This window comes from Cupressus sempervirens, chromosome 11 (genome assembly GCF_028749045.1).
Source record: "Cupressus sempervirens isolate cs-2001-9-10 chromosome 11, ASM2874904v1, whole genome shotgun sequence".
Taxonomy (NCBI): Eukaryota; Viridiplantae; Streptophyta; class Pinopsida; order Cupressales; family Cupressaceae; genus Cupressus; species Cupressus sempervirens.
The window spans coordinates 607,177,612-607,193,958 of NC_143128.1; the positions used below are offsets into that span (position 1 = coordinate 607,177,612).

A 16,347-nucleotide genomic window follows, 5' to 3' on the forward strand; every position below is an offset into this window, starting at 1 on the left:
ATTATGATCCTCCGATATGTATTGGCTGCCTCTAAAATTTCCTTGATAGATATTTCCCTTTTGCTTTGTCGTTCATCTAGTGAACACTTGCAACTTGCAAATGTATTCATTACACTGAGATTGAAATCATCTACTTCAAGCTATAAATGAATTGCTTCAGTGAACCCTATAAGAATATATTCTTCTTTCTTGAATTCTCTGTTCTCAATGATTACTCCACATGATAGCTTCTTATAGCCTTCACTAATCATGTCTCCTTGTTCACTAATCTTCATTACGACTGCCTTCGCGTCTTTCATGAACTATTGCAAGACTTGTTCTTTGTTATTCATCAAATGCTTGTAATCATGATACATCTCAAGGGATGAGATGACTTCATAATCACATAACACATAAACCATCCAAATTAAACTCCATCATACTCTTCCAAGAACCAATGTCTCCATCCAACAACTATAATTGTCATTTAAGTGACCCTTGAATATCACTTAATTGAGAAACAACTTCTTTTCCTTTCCTTGGCATCCTATAGATGCGCTGAATGAGCTAAAAACCTTGTGATTCAATATAGGCAGCACAATCATCTACAACTTGCGCCTTTCTTTTGATCTTTTCAGTACAAGTATTTGGAAAAGGTTAAGTACCCGAGGAAGACTTCTTCATTTCTTCAATGATTCCTAGGAGAAGTGTGTTTTCCTTGAGTTTGCTCTTCTTATCCCATAGTTTATCATTTTTCCAAGCTAAGAAGTTGATTGCCTCATGTGCATCCTGTAGATAACTCAGCCTAGTCTGCTTACTAGGTTCAACTATTGTAATTTTGCAATCGGCAGGCTGAATGTCTTCGGCAAATTTCTCAAGTGATTCAGCTACTTCAGCATGCTTAGTGTGATTTTCATCAATCACACCAGAGAAATTGTCATGGCATTTTTATTCTTTGAAACCCATGGCCTGATCACTTACCTGTCAAACTCCTCGGGTGGGATTTCTTCTTTCTTTCTCTTCTGTGTGACAATGCTCAACCATGGAGGAAGGCTAAATGTCTTCGGCAGATTGCTCAAGTGGTTCAGCTACTTCAGCATGCTTAATGTGATTTTCATCAATCACAACCAAAGAAATTGTCGTGGCATTTTTATTCTTTGAAACCCTTGGCCTGGTCACTTGCTTGTCAAACTCCTCAGGTGGGATTTCTTCTTTCTTTCTCTTTTGTGTGACAATGCTCAACCATGGAGGAAGGCAGAAAGAAGATGCGCTGACTAGAGTAGTAGTCAACATAGTTAACTCTAGATTGCCTTGCATGACAATAGTGACTATAGTAGGCGCCTCAATCTGAATAGCATAGGAGTAGGACTGCTATGTGTAACTTCAATCATGAATTGCTCAAATTGAGCTAAAGTCACATCAAGCAACATTGCAGACTGAATAGTAGTAGAAGGACTGACTGGAGTAGTAGTCACCATAGTTAACTTTGGATTGCCCTGCATGACAGTAGTGACTATAGTGGGTGCCTAAATCTGAATAGCTATAGGAGTAGTACTGCTATGTGTAACTTCAATCATGAATTGCTCAAATTGAGCTGAAGTCACATCAAACAACGTTGCAAACCAAGTACTGGTAGAAGGAATTGATAAAGAATATGTATCAAAAACACTCTCGTAGTCATACTAATCGCCTCATTTTCCAATGCAGGTGCAGTGGAGGACATAGGCAATGTTGAAGTTATGGTCACAGGATCCTCAAGAGATGGATGCTTGGTGAAGAATGCATCCATAGCCATGCTCAGGGATGAATCATGAGATTCATCTAATAATGGTACTAAATTTGGAAGAGAAATCGTAGCAAGAACCTCAAGAGGATGAGTAACCAATGGTGAAGGCTCTTTTGACATCCTAGAGTCACCATCACTTGAGTCAATTTGGACAAATGGGTAACTTTAACACATTATGTTGAACATATTCGAGATCTAAGATTTGATAATCTCCCTCAAATCCAAAAGGAATTGGTGCCAAATTGAAATCCACAATTGTCTTTGCAGTCAACCGTGTATAGTCCATGGGGCATATATCCCTTGGTATGTACATCAATCCAGAGATCTTCTAAATGATGTATGTGTAGGAATTGCTTCCTCATCTTGTCATGTAGTCCTCTCCAATCAAACAACTCCTAGCTGTGAATCTTTTCAGCGTGATCCTTTGATGTTCAAACTCCAAGTTCTTTTCTGTAGCCACAGTATCCTATGAGTACCCACCAATCTTCAATGGGTTACGTGAAGAGATCCCCACTCCTAGCCGGTGCAAACTAGATTGGTAAGCTTGTACCTCCATGAGTTGTCTTGCTAATTCCATGACTATAATTTTATCTATATGGTACCTCGACAAAGTGTATGGATCTCCCTTGAAACATCCAACTCACAGATATGTGAAGTTGGAGAACTATAGAAACATACAACCATACTCATTTACTTTGTTCTACACTTCATCAGAGACTCGCCTATTTGGGAGTTCTTTATTAAATAAGCACATGAAATGCCCAAAGAAGGCATCCTGAACCCTATGGAAATGTATCTGACTTTGTTTCAAAGGCAATTGTTCATAGTATTCCCACACATGCACTATAGACCTATCAGTTTTTTTTAAACATGAAAAAGTACCCAGGACAGCAACAATATACACCATGTAGGAATTCATGTTGAACACACCGGCAGATTGCACACTTACCAACTGTTCACAAATTGAATCACTCACTAATTTCAGCCCAAAATACTTTTTTTTACCTTATTATGAGTGAGATGTACTTATACATCTAGGGTTTGAAGTTTTTTGAGTCCTTGAGCCCTGCTAAGTGACTGAGCAATGTGATGAGGTCATTGATTTCTTCCTTAAAATCACATCATTGCACGCCCTTTATTGATCATCTCACAAGATTTGGCCTCTTAGTGACCAACCAGTTATCACTGACGAACTTGGTACAATAGGAGGTATCCTTGATCCACTGCTCCAAAGCCTTTTGACTTGTGATGTTTGTAACAATTGGAGTGTCAGGAACATGAAAAATACGATCAATAGTCTCAAGATCAAGACTAATGATAGTATTACCATCCTGATCTCTAATGGTTCGAGAGGGTGCATCAAAGTGTCTTGCACATGCAAGAATATATTTGGACTCATGAGCTGCCAAGGGGAAAGTGGACAATAGGTGAATATGACTTTGCTTAATCCATGTCATATTCTCAATAGCATCAGCATCACCTCTTGCAAGGAAATCATCAATGTTCATATAAGATATGTCAGTATCCCACACTTCATCACAATAAGAAGTTACATGTGATGGTGGAATGGAGTTATGATACTAATCGTACTAATACTCATCTTCTTTTTGTCTTTGCCATTTGCTGGAGTAGGTTCTCTTGAAATTGCAAAATGGTACACCTACACAACTCAACTCCTCCAAGAATGAGAAAACGAGTCTTTATCCAAAACTTGAGCAAATCTTAGATGCTCCCTCAAAGAGATTCAATGCAAAAAATGCCAATGAATAAGCCGTTTTGGGTGAGGATTGTTCCCTAAACGGGTTGTTTTCCTCAAAACACATGTATTGAAATACATGCAATGCCTTCAAAAATAGTCACTTGCTCTTGATAGTGAACTCGCAACCTCTAAAACCCCCTTCATAGAAGCATTAACATATCACAAAAATTCTTGGCACAAATTGCCGCATAGAATGAAGAGGGCATTTACAAAGCCAAACACACTTTTGAGGAGTTCTAACATGCGTTTGTAATATATGCTTTCTCTTAGAAAATCGCCACCATATGTTCTAAAGAGAAAAATGCACTTAGAGAAAGCAAAAGCATGTGTTTTTACACATGTAAATCCACCAAAAATCGCCACCATATGAAGACTATTTCAAATGCTTAATGGAAAATGCATTTTTATAAGGTTTTTGCATGCCTTTAACTTCGTGGGTTTCCTCATAAGGTTTTACAAAATCGCCACCTTGAATATTGGATTTAAAACAAAGGGGAAGATGCATTTTTACAAGACATTTACATGTGTTGATATATGCAATCCTTAGAGAAATTGCCACCAACTTGAATAAATAGGCTAAGTTATAAAAAATGGGGCATTTGGGGCCCTTATCATGTATTTGAAATACATGCAATAGCTACAAAAATCGCCACTTTTGATGAACTAACATTTGGACTTTTTAAAACAAGTTTACTTGAAACATGTAGTAAGGCTCAAAATCACCACTTTGTATTAAGTTTATGGCAACAATGTATTCTTTAATCAACAGCATATGCATTTGGGTCCAAAATCGCCACTTTAGCTTAATGTGGGTGAAGGATTCATTTTAAATTTACATTTACACATTATAATGACATGCGAACATATTTCAAAAGCCCACTTAAATAATGATTTAAAAATACATATGTATTAGATTATTAAAAATGAACTTCTAAAACAATAAAATATTCAATCATATTTAAAAAGCACACTTTTAATGATGTTGTGACTTAAAATTTATTGGGAGTGGATTTTCATGAATATTTTGCATGTGGATGTATGCAATATATAATAAAAAATCCCACTTTACGCACTTAAGTTGTTTCATATATTTATATTTAACATTTAACTATAATTTTTAATAAAGTAACATGAAAATTAGTCTAGAAATAGGCTATTTTCATAAAACATAGAAAACTATGGTCAAATCAACACAGAATGAGTTGAAATTTTAAAATGGACCAAATCCACTTTAAATATTAAATATAATTTTATATCATTCAATTGCCAACAAAAAGCCCACTTACATGAGGTTTTTATTAAAAATATGCAATTGAACTGCAAAAACCCCATTTTTTTCCCTATAACTTTAGCTAGACAAACTAGGATATGGAACTAATAAGTTAGCTTGAATCAAGTGGCATTCCAAGGGCTCTTCACCTAAGGCAAAAACAAGACCAAAAACTATTTACAACATATAGAAAAACAAAGAAAAGACATGAAAGTTCACCAAAAATCGAGTATTTCCAATGCGAGAAGGAAAACTCTTACCACAAACAATTGGGACAAGACTACACAAAGTACAATTTGGAGGTAATGAATTGTTTTCATGACACCTCATCAATGCATTAAAACAAAGAGGATGCACTTACAAATCCATGAGAAAATTAAATAAGGTTGCCTCAATTTTGTGATGTCAAAATTGAGGACAACAGGCCCCTTAGAATAGGAATTTTATATCTCTAGTCCAGTTTTCTACGCTTATCCATCTAAATATTCAGTGACAATAATCTAGAAAAAGAAATCACCACAAGATAATTGTCAGATGGCAAAAAGTCTCTCAAAAACTTTTGCGGTGGGTGCAAGAAACCTTGTGCACTGTCTCCATCAGCACCAGACTCTTCACCAAAAAAAACCATTCAATTCTGTTTTAACCACAAGATACCAATTTTAAAATATTTTATTAGTTTGCAGATTTCGTGGAATCACTTAAGCCAGATAAATGGAACACTATCCCCCTCCATGGGATCATGCCCTAAGGAATCTAAAGTTAAAACATTCATTGGCAATATTATGAACTTTAAACTTGGTTACCGATTCGTGAAACGAATCCAATTCGGGCACGTGAATCAAATCCGTGGATTTGTGAATTTTTTTTCCCAATTATGATTCGTGTGTGTGTGTGTGTACTAAAAAATGAGAGAAATATACATAATTCTAAAACTAAATCATTTCAAAGCATGAATCTATGATTCTAAATCATTTCATAGTACGAATCTATGATTCTGGTATGAATCTATGGATCAAATCCATAATGATTATAAGAAAATAATCTTTAAAAAAAAACTCAAAAAAATATTTCAAAAGAAAAAAAATGTGGACGAATCTAGCCACGGATCCAAATTGGATCTGGATCTGGATCCAACCTCTAAGACACGAATCCAGTAACTAAGACTTTAAAGCTTCATTAATTGGCTGTGGATTTACTATCAGCTTATCAAAGCCATACAAACCGTGGGTACTTATCACCAGACATGCAGTGCATACTGGAAACTTCCTGCTCCAACAGCCACTCAAACTCTCAACCTTAAAAGTCAAATCTGACTTAAAACACGAATTAAGTTCAGGAAACCTGATAATATGCATATAATAAACAAAACCACCATAAAAATAAAAAATATTACTTAGTCTTACAATGTCAACTTGTCAAACTTGAATGTCATGATAGATATTCATTGTTCACGAATCTCTAGAGGTCAATTTTAGGGTTAGAGATGATTTTATTGTAAATTGTTAACTTATGAAGTCAAAAAAGAAAATTAAATAAAACTCAAAAAAATCATTTTGGGCACTTGAATCTGATTGACTTTGCCCTGAGTACTCCCAAATGCACCCAGGTACTCATGGGTATGTTATAGACCATACCCAGGTAAATTTGGGTCCATTTTGTAGGTCCTGGCCAAATCCACAAGAGAACTATGTCAGTATCCAGTCTGTGTACGAACTGGTCCTGGATCCAGGCTGCAATATGAGTGAATCAGTAACACAGTTTTTAGGCTTCATGAAGCCTTTCACATCAGAGAAAACGATTATCATGTCCTAAGAATTCTTAACACTAATTCATATGGTTATTTATGACCAAAAATACATCACAGCTGCTTGTGGATATATTATCGACTTACTAAAACCATACTAATTCATGGCCACTTATTCCTGACTTATTCTCTGGATTATAATATGAGCTGGAACAAGTTGTTAAAAGCCAAACCTATAACTAGCCTTCAGGGATGCCTCAAGAAATACCCACCCTTCATCAAAAAAAGCCATTAAGTAAAGAAACAAATAGCTATTGTCTCCATGCATTAACCAAAAATAAAAATCCTCTCATAGTAAGAGAGGTTAAAGCTAGAACCATTTTAAGCTAGCGCCTCAGGAAATTCTCCTCACTCTATTTAAAGCTCTTGATTACACACTATAAATCCAAAAAAATTAAAATCAGTTCATAATAGAAAAAGGAACATCAGACATTGAGATGACTAAATCGGAGCATTCTGCTTTCATGAATTTAAATCATAATCTTGTACACTTTGTAAAGCGTAAGTTTAAATTAGGCAAATTATTTGCAGTTCATACCCATATGTGTTAAGCAGTGATGTGATCAACCTCAAACAACTTGTAGTTCAATTATAAATAAAACTTACCCAAGACCAAACAAATGCTGCCATTTCAAAAGCATTCTGCAGTATCAACATAAAGCCTCTATTAACATTACTGAAATCCAACACAGACAAGCATGTGTTCTTAAAGTAAATTTCAATTTTAGGACACCTACCAGAAGATCTTGATTACCTGAAATGAAATGAACTGAATCAACCACAACAAAAGTTGAGGTTTACCAAACCAGAAAAGTTGATCACGAGGCTTCAATTGAGTCCCTGCAGCTGCATCTGTTGCTGCATTGTCCAAAGCTAGTTTTGCTATCACATGTTGAAGTTTTGTGCCGACGAACAGGATCAACTTTTGTAAATATGGAGGAAAGCGAGGAAATTTGAATCAGAATAAATAAGGTGGTCTGTATACTCGGTAGTTTAGTGCTTGATAGAATTAACTAAACAAAGTAAGTCATTGGACATAAGACACTATCAGAAAATATAGATAACTACAAAGAAAGAAGTGATTGGCTTTAACTAATGAACTTGTCATCACTTACTATCGCAGGGATGAATGATATCCAGAAGTAGAAGTTCAATCCTGATTCAGAAATTAACAAGATTTGATTAAGCTATTAAATGTTAAAGATGATGGTTATTTGTTGGACCCTAATATAATTTTAGAACAGATTTCTTTATGAAGATAAGCAAAAACCAATTTGTCATATATAACAAATTGAAGGATTGAGCATAAATTTACCATGCAGATTGAAGAAAATGCAGATAATTGCATATCCCCAGAGTGGCCAGCTGCAAAAATACCAATCATTACCTAATTTCAGGTTATTCATTCACTTTTACAGATCATACTTTTTGTTTTTCAAAATCATACAAGTAGAGATTAACTTGATGTATTAATTATTAATTATATTAAGTGGTATGTTCTCTAAAAGAGGCCATAAATCATCAATAAACATATCCAAAATACAAAAGGAGGTCAATAGATTCCAGAAATAACTATTTTTCTTGAAGGGACATGTGAAATGCCAAATGTATATTTAATAGTCTCTCCTCTCTCTGGTCCTTTTACATGCATCATTATCTCCTGTATTGTCAAACAAATTGTTGTGCAGGACTTAATTTCAATTCTGTATTAGTAGGTATTGAAGTTTCACCATAAGTTCCTCCTCATAAGTTTTGGTGAATACAAATACTATGCTCTCAGCATATATTCTTACATGGATAACATTTTAAAATTTAATACCTCTCCTGACTCAGCCTGTATGTATGTTCTTTTCAATTTCTGTAATACAGTCTCCTGTTTCACTCTAGAAGCAAAACACATTTTCACTTAATAGTCAGGGATTATGAGGTAACATAATCATCAACATTGTCCATACTAGTCAAATGAAAAAAGGAACAATTATCACTTCAGTACATCGTAGATCGTAGAGTATCGGAGACCAAATTGTCATTTCAGTCCTCATACTATGATCTTCTTTTCTCTTTATTTTTTATGAGAAAGTGTCAATTATATTAGTTTCTCACAAATATTTTACACCTCATTCACAATATATATATTAGTTTCTAAGAAACATTGTAAACCATGTTCACAAATAATTGGTGGGAAATATTTTACACCTTATTCACAATATACATATATATGTGTGTGTGTGTGTGTGTGTGTGTGTGTGTGTGTGTGTGTGTCTAAGAAACATTGTAAACCTTGTTCATAAAAAATAGGTGGGATGAAAACACTCCTTGAAATCCAAGCAAGGCTATTCATACAAGATGACATCTAAAACAAACATGATGTACCGCCAACTACTAAACAAGAGCTCTAAAACCAGGTGGTAGTGGAGGATTCACAGCCCTCAAGCTTGCCCCAGGCCTTCAAGAGGTCCTAATTATTAGGAGTTGACTTTCAACCTGTGATGGCAGTATCATTGTACAGCCTGAGTTGACCTAGTGGTAATTCATTGTACTCTCGAAAGGGAGGTCATAAGTTCAAATCCCACTGGAGGGTAGGTATGTACACCTCGTTCGTAGTGCAGTTAGGTACCTCCCGCAAGGAGTACGAGGTAGTCCCATACACTGTCACCATATGTTAACCCATACACTTATGGCTGGTGTCGTGGACTATAAAACAAATTTTCCTTTCCTATTATTAGCCTACTCTTCATCTCAAGTAGCATCATTCCTTATAGGAGAACTAGTCAATGTTGAGTTAGGAATTTTACTAGCATTTCGCCATCCAAAATTACCCCTATCTGCAAGATGACAAACAGTGAATTTGTTGAGACCATCTACAAGTCCTACATTTAGGTAGAGATGAGAACCATGAGAAATAACCTATGTTCCCCGAGGACGCGTACCCGGCCTAAAACCCGACGTTTTGGGGACAGGGACGTCCCGAGGACGGGGGGACGAGTATGGGACGTCCCCCAACCATCCCCAAATGTCCCCTTTTTTAAGCGGACGTTTCGAAAACTTGGGGACGTGGGGGGGACAAAATGGGGACGGCCAGCCGTACCCAGTACAAAAAAGGGATGTCTAGCCATCCCCTAACTGTTCCGGGTACGACCAACCGTCCCCCTTTTTTGTATGCTCAAAACTTTTTTAAAAAAACATAAAAAACATTTAATGCCTCCTTAGTCGGCTAGTGGGCCTCACTCCTCCAAAAACCCTAAAATGTATATAACACCACACATTTAAGTTGTTTTAACAATTGTTTAATTTTCATTTTATGTTGCAGCCAGCCGAAGTTTTCATTTTGCAAGTAGAGGAGGTAATATTTTTGCTTCCAAGAGCTTGACCAAGGGTTTGATCTTCTATTTTGTCCACCAAGTAAATATAAAACTCTTTGTGCTTTCATCTATCAATTTTTTAATAAATTTGCAGCTTGCAAAGTCTGATTTTTTTTTATTTTTTCATTGTTTCAGCTCATATATCTATTCAATTGCATATTTAAACACAATGAGCATCAGTGGGAGTACAAGTAGTAATAGTGAAGAAAAAAATGTAGGGGTTGATGTTGCTAGTAGTGACACTAGGCAAAAACCCAATCCTAAAGCTGATTTGTTTAAATGCCCTTCCGCCATTATGAAGAATTTTGCAAAAGGTCCTTTCAATAGGAAAAAACCTCTTCTCCAATATGTCACACCTCGGCCAAAAGATAAAAGGAATTCGAGAGGGACTAGGGTGTGGGATTGCCATGTTTGTCTTGATAATTTTAGGGGCAGCTATACAAGAGTGAAGTCACATTTTTTAGGTGTTTCATGCCAAGGAGTCAAAGCTTGTCCTAACCTAACCGATGAACAAAAATTAAAATGCCAAAAATTGCACTTAGAGGCTGAAATGGAGGGACAAAATTTGACAGTGACATCACCATCCATTCCCTCACAATCATCTAGGCATATTTCATCCACCATTGGTACTAGTGGCTCTAGAGGGAAGAGAAAGATAAGTAGTGGTGAGAAGGGCTCGGTGAAAAGTATGTTTAATGGACAGGCAAAGGAGAAGTGTGAGGCATCCATTGGTAGATTCTTTGTTGCTAATGGTATCCCATATAATGCAGCCCGTTCCACTTATTATAAACAAATGGTGAAAGATATTTTGAGCATGAATTCCTCATTTGTACCCCCCGTTGAGCATAAGCTACGAACCACTATCCTAGATGAAGAGTACTCAAAGGTTGCTTTGTTATTTGAGAATATGAGACACACTTGGGTTAGGACCGGCTGCTCTATTGTGATGGATGGGTGGACCGATGTTAGACATCGGCCACTCATCAATATCATTGTCACATCCCCTACTGGCTCTTATTTTTTGAGAGCCATAGATTGCTCAGGAAAGAAGAAGGATGCAGATTTCCAATTCACCATTTTCCGAGATGTCATAGAGGAGATTGAGCCCTCTAATGTTGTACAGGTTATCACAGATTCTGCACCTGTGTGCAAATCAGCTGGTTTGATGATAGAGGGTGCTTATAGGCACATATTTTGGACCCCTTGTTGCGTTCATTCCTTGAACAATGCATTGAAGGACATAGGGAAAATTGAATGGGTGAAAAAAGCGGTGCTAGAAGCTAGAGAAGTGCAAATGTTTATTTGCAACCACCACACTTCACTTGCTCTATTCAGGTCCTTCTCTAAGAAGGAGTTCCTCAAACCAGCCGAGACAAGGTATGTCAATTATAATTATTGTTTACTTTTAGTTTGTTTTGAACTTTAAGTTATTTAAAAAAATTATTTATAAGTTTACCTACATGTGATGCTTTTTGTTTTAAATTTTAATCATTAATGTTTAAGTTTAAATTTTTTATTTTTAATTGTTGCTATAGGTATTGCACATATTTCATCTTGATGGAGAGGATGATTGAGGTGTATGAGGCCCTTCAATTGATGGTGGTGAATCCAAAGTGGGGACGATGGTCTCATTCTAAGTCCTTTGAAGGAAAAGCGATGAGGCAAAGGATCCTTGATAAGAGTTGGTGGTCCACAATGAAGTAAGTTGTTGATTTTTAAATTTACTATTAGTCTTTTGCTTGCTGATTTTCCTACTAATAATCTTAAAATTCTTAAAATTCTAATTCTAATTTTTATTTTTGTTGGCATCTTGATCTTGCAGATATATTTGCTCTGTCATAGCACCCATTGTTGATGTCATTAGATGTGCTGATACTAATGTTCCTAGTTTGGGAGAGATCTATGAGACTATTGACAGCATGTTGGGTAAGATGAAGAGAATTGTTGCGGCAAAGGATCCTACATTGGGCTTTTATGAGGAGCATATTAGGCCTATTGTGACACGGAGGTGGAATATGATGAATACCCCACTTTATATGGCAGCCTTTGCTCTAAATCCCAAATGATATGCACATTTGGGTGGAAGGGGTCTCCTATGTGATGATCCTGAGGTTTTGGATGGCTTCACAAGAGCAATTAATAAGATGTATTCAGCTCAAGATGCCTCTACTCTTAGTGCACAGTTCCTTGACTTCACCAACCTTCGTGGCCCAAACTTGGGTAAGCCACAAGCAAGGTTGGATAGAGTTGTTTTGGCACAGAGGGATCCTATTGGATGTTGGACCTGGCATGGGAGAGATACACCTGAGTTAAAAATACTTGCCAATCACCTTCTTTCACAGGTTGCTAGTTCCTAAGTTACAGAGAGGAATTGGTCCACATATTCATATATCCACTCTATCAAGAGGAATAGACTTACCTCTAAAAGAGAGGAGAAGCTAGTGACAGTGCATCATGCTCTTCGACTTGTCGATCGTCAAACTCCAGAGTATAGGCAGACACCAGCTTTGCGATGGGATGTTGAGCCTGAGGATGTGGCCCAGATAAATGAGGATGACACAACACCAGGACTGGTTGGGGTTCCATTAGATGAGACTACACTTCCTGTGGATGATGACAGTGAGGACTCTGATTTTGATGCCATGGAAATAGAGGCAGAATAGGAACAGTAGTCTGCTTCATTTTCTATGTTTTGCTTTTTGTGTTGAACATGAACATGATTATGATACATTGATAATATGATACTTATTACTTTATGGCAGCCCTCTACCCTTTGGGCCTATAGCTTTGGACATATTTTGATTTTGATTTTCAGATTTATCGTGCTTATCATTATGAGTTTTATGATATTGACAATTGTTAATAACTTAATGTTCATTGTTCAATGTTCTCTGATATTGTATTAATATGCATTTTGACAATTGGGTACTTAAATAGTAAAATTGGATATTATTTCGTAGATGGCATTCAAATTTTGTGTGTTATGGTTCTATTATGTTTAAATGACATGCTTTGTGCTTAGTTTCATATGAATGACATATATGTTTACAAATTTCAATGTATATTTTAAAATTTATATATATAGCCATCTCCGTTTGCCGTCCCCCCCGTCCCCAAAATCGCCAAAAAAAATTTGTCGTCCCCAAAATCTGTCCCGCCGTCCCCGTACTGAAAACTCGGGGGAACATAGGAAATAACTATTTCAGCCCTCTTTTCCAAAATTACCTTAAATTAATAAGCTCTATTGGAGAAACTGGAAATGGTATCCTAACACTCCATTTCACAACTACAAGCCTCACAAAGGATATTTGTGCCTCTCCCAACATCAACCTATGTTGAAAAGATTAATGATAGGTGGGCTTTACAATCTGTGATGAGCCCTGTTGGTGTGACCTCAATCCTACTGGCAACTGTCTGTTCTAGTTTATGAGGAATGTGTTCTTTTTTGCATTATGGAATTAAAAATCGTAAATAAATATCATGAAATTACAAATCAATGACAACACATGGAACGAAAAATTTGGTACTTGCAATTTACCAAAAGGAGTGCTTATTCTTCAGACCCAAAATAACATTTGCAAATGAACTTTATAAATGTACATTGCAGCTATTTTAAAGAACCTGAAACTAGACACAGCATAGAGATTGAGCCCAAGACTTTTCAAAATCACAAAAATAATGCATGAATTTTGCTAGCGTCCAACTCAAATCTGAAATTGAGTGCCCAGATATAGATCATTCTGCCCCAGACCCAGCTGCCTAGCATCGAATGACTAACGTGGGTTTGGAGCTGACTGTGTCTGCCTCAAACTCTTCACAATCTATCACCAAAACTGCGATTCAATCATTGATAGCCGCCTAAGGTAAATATCTGCTATTACTCTCTATAAAAGCCTTTAAACTGCTTGAAACCTTGTATTGATTCTTCATCTGTAATCTCTAATTGGACTCCTGAATGAAGCCCTCACTATAGCAGATCTCAGTGCTTATTTCAACACCTCAAATGCTGATTCCTTGAAGAAAATCACATCTCTCTGATCGTAGAAACCCTTGGAAGTCTCTTCAATTCCTCAGAAAAACTCACACCAAACGATGTCCCAAAAATCCGATGCATAATGATGTTTGATTTACTTCATGAAGCCTAAGCCTTTATATAACTTGACGCTAAACAATTGCTTTTGTGCTTTTAAAACATTTAATATATTTGATTTATTGCTTTAGACGTTGACTTAGGGAAAACATTTAGTGAACCAATTTATAATATACTCTTCTAATGCATTTTAAGTGTCAATTGGCACCAGTTATTAAACTTTATGATATAAACTTTTAATGACGTTATCATTAATACAATAAGTCCAAATTAAATCATCCACTAAGTCAACTGTGATTTGGAGTCAACCACTCTGTAAACCATGAGACCGAGTGCCCTACCAGATATAGTAACTGGACAACATCGACTTACTATAATTAGTAAGTTCCTCAATAACTGCTCTAGTCAATGGAACAAAATCTCAACATTGCCACCAACCTGTTCAGGCAGCCTGCTAAAGAGAGAAACCTCAACTTTCCTGAAATAGACACTTACTAGAAATAGTAAGTGTGCCAAACTGGTCCAAATGAATGCAGTCCTGAACACTCTTGCAGTCTAGATGAGAATTGGCCACCGAATCAGCCAATTGAGACACCCTAATCATCTGACTTAGCCTACAAGGGCCACTGATTAGGTTAATCCACACTGCGAAGAAAGGTGACCTAAACTGGGGACATTACATAGTCCATGGCTAGCTCATGGGACAAAGGCTTTCAAAATATTTGGTCACCCATCATTAAGCTTAAGTTCACCGAGTTTTCTTGATACATTCTCTATCAGGTTCTTCTCTTTTGATCTTGCTTTGTCCATATGGGTTGTGAACCCTTGTACTTTTGGTGGACACTTTTAAAGAAATTCAGCATCACTCATTGTTTTGTCCGAAAGCTTAGGCTGCTTAAAATTAGATTCATGATTTCTTTTGACCCTTTAGACCAATCCTTTACTGGGCATATGATTCCTTTTGGGGACTGGACTAGACTTCCTACAAAATTCACTAAAATGTGGCATGCTTTTACAGGGAAATATGTTCATCTATCAGAAAGACAGAAATTCAGCTCTCTTTAGGGGAATCTCTATTAATGTGCATTTCTCAGTTTTTACTAAATCTATAATCTGTTCCGATGTCCTCATAAAAATTCAAGTGCAAGATAATAAATTTTCCCCTGAGATAGCCCACTTACAAGTGATACTTACCCACTGGGGTTGTGCACCTTGCATAGATTCTCTCACTTTAAGTTGGGGAAATTGTCAGTAACAGAACTATGTGTAATTTACTATCACTAACAAGCAGATGCAGAATATAGAACAATAGTGACTAGTTACCTTACCTAATGCCCACAATATCTCTGAATTCATCCTCCATAGTTCGCACCATGTAGCTGTGGAAGTCATATGTAAGACGCAACCTGTGGTTCTAAAAACCAAAAGCAGATAAGACGTAAGAAATAATAGTTGTGTGTTTTATTCAATAATGTCTATTAGAGCATACAGATTTTTGTCCAATTAAAACTTGAAAAAATAAGATGCTTATGAGAATTAAAAACACCAAAATTCAAAAAGACATGTAAAGCACCCTATTTATAGCATCAACTGACTAAACATTCAAATATATATTGGGAGGTGTGTAATTTATTGGAGTATTTTTAACTCTTAATTGATCCTTAACTTGTTTGGAATACTTGTGAATTATTCAGATCAATTTCAATCGAGAGGGGATCCAGGTTTTCAGGCACTGATCTGTCCACACGCAGTCTAATATCAGGGATTCTGTGAATAAATACTCTCTATATTATATATGAATGTGTATATATTTACTATTAACTCATATTTCAGAATTTATATATCTGAATAGCTTATTAATGAGGTTGTTGGGTTGTCCTCTGCACCACCATCCTTGGCTGTCATGACCCCATCTAAGGAAAAGAAAAAAAAACAAATTAATCTGGCCTGGCAATTCAAGTATCAATAAGTAAAAACAGCAATTACTCAATAAACATTGACCCATATATTTTAAGGCATTGATTATCATACGGTGATTTAGTGCATAAAGACAGCAACATAATTGATAAGTAAATGCAGCATTTCAATTTTGGAAGAGGAGCAATAAAGATAGGAAAAGACGCCGCTCTTGCAGAGATAGATTGCCGCCTACAAAGGCATAAACTTTTAGCAGAGTAGAAGAAATATAAGGGAAGAAACACATCAATCCATCGAACCATAAGAAATCATCTCAAAAGGAACATCAATCCTCATAAGAAGAGAAAACATCATCTAGAGATCCAATAAAGAAAGAAACC

General features: G+C 36.3%; 1 protein-coding gene across 2 annotated transcripts in view; it reads right to left on the bottom strand.

Annotated features, from left to right (window-relative positions):
• LOC149531146 (MLO-like protein 4) overlaps nt 1-16,347 on the bottom strand; it is a 134,789-nt gene that overhangs the window by 59,307 nt on the left and 59,135 nt on the right. For both annotated transcript variants that reach the window (XM_089811112.1, XM_089811113.1), the window contains exons 8-12: nt 15,379-15,464; nt 7,914-7,963; nt 7,714-7,754; nt 7,353-7,520; nt 7,205-7,240 (exon numbers count right to left, since the gene is read on the bottom strand). In XM_089811112.1, coding sequence (XP_089667238.1) covers nt 7,205-7,240; nt 7,353-7,520; nt 7,714-7,754; nt 7,914-7,963; nt 15,379-15,464 — 381 coding nt within the window. The remainder of the gene's footprint in view (nt 1-7,204; nt 7,241-7,352; nt 7,521-7,713; nt 7,755-7,913; nt 7,964-15,378; nt 15,465-16,347) is intronic.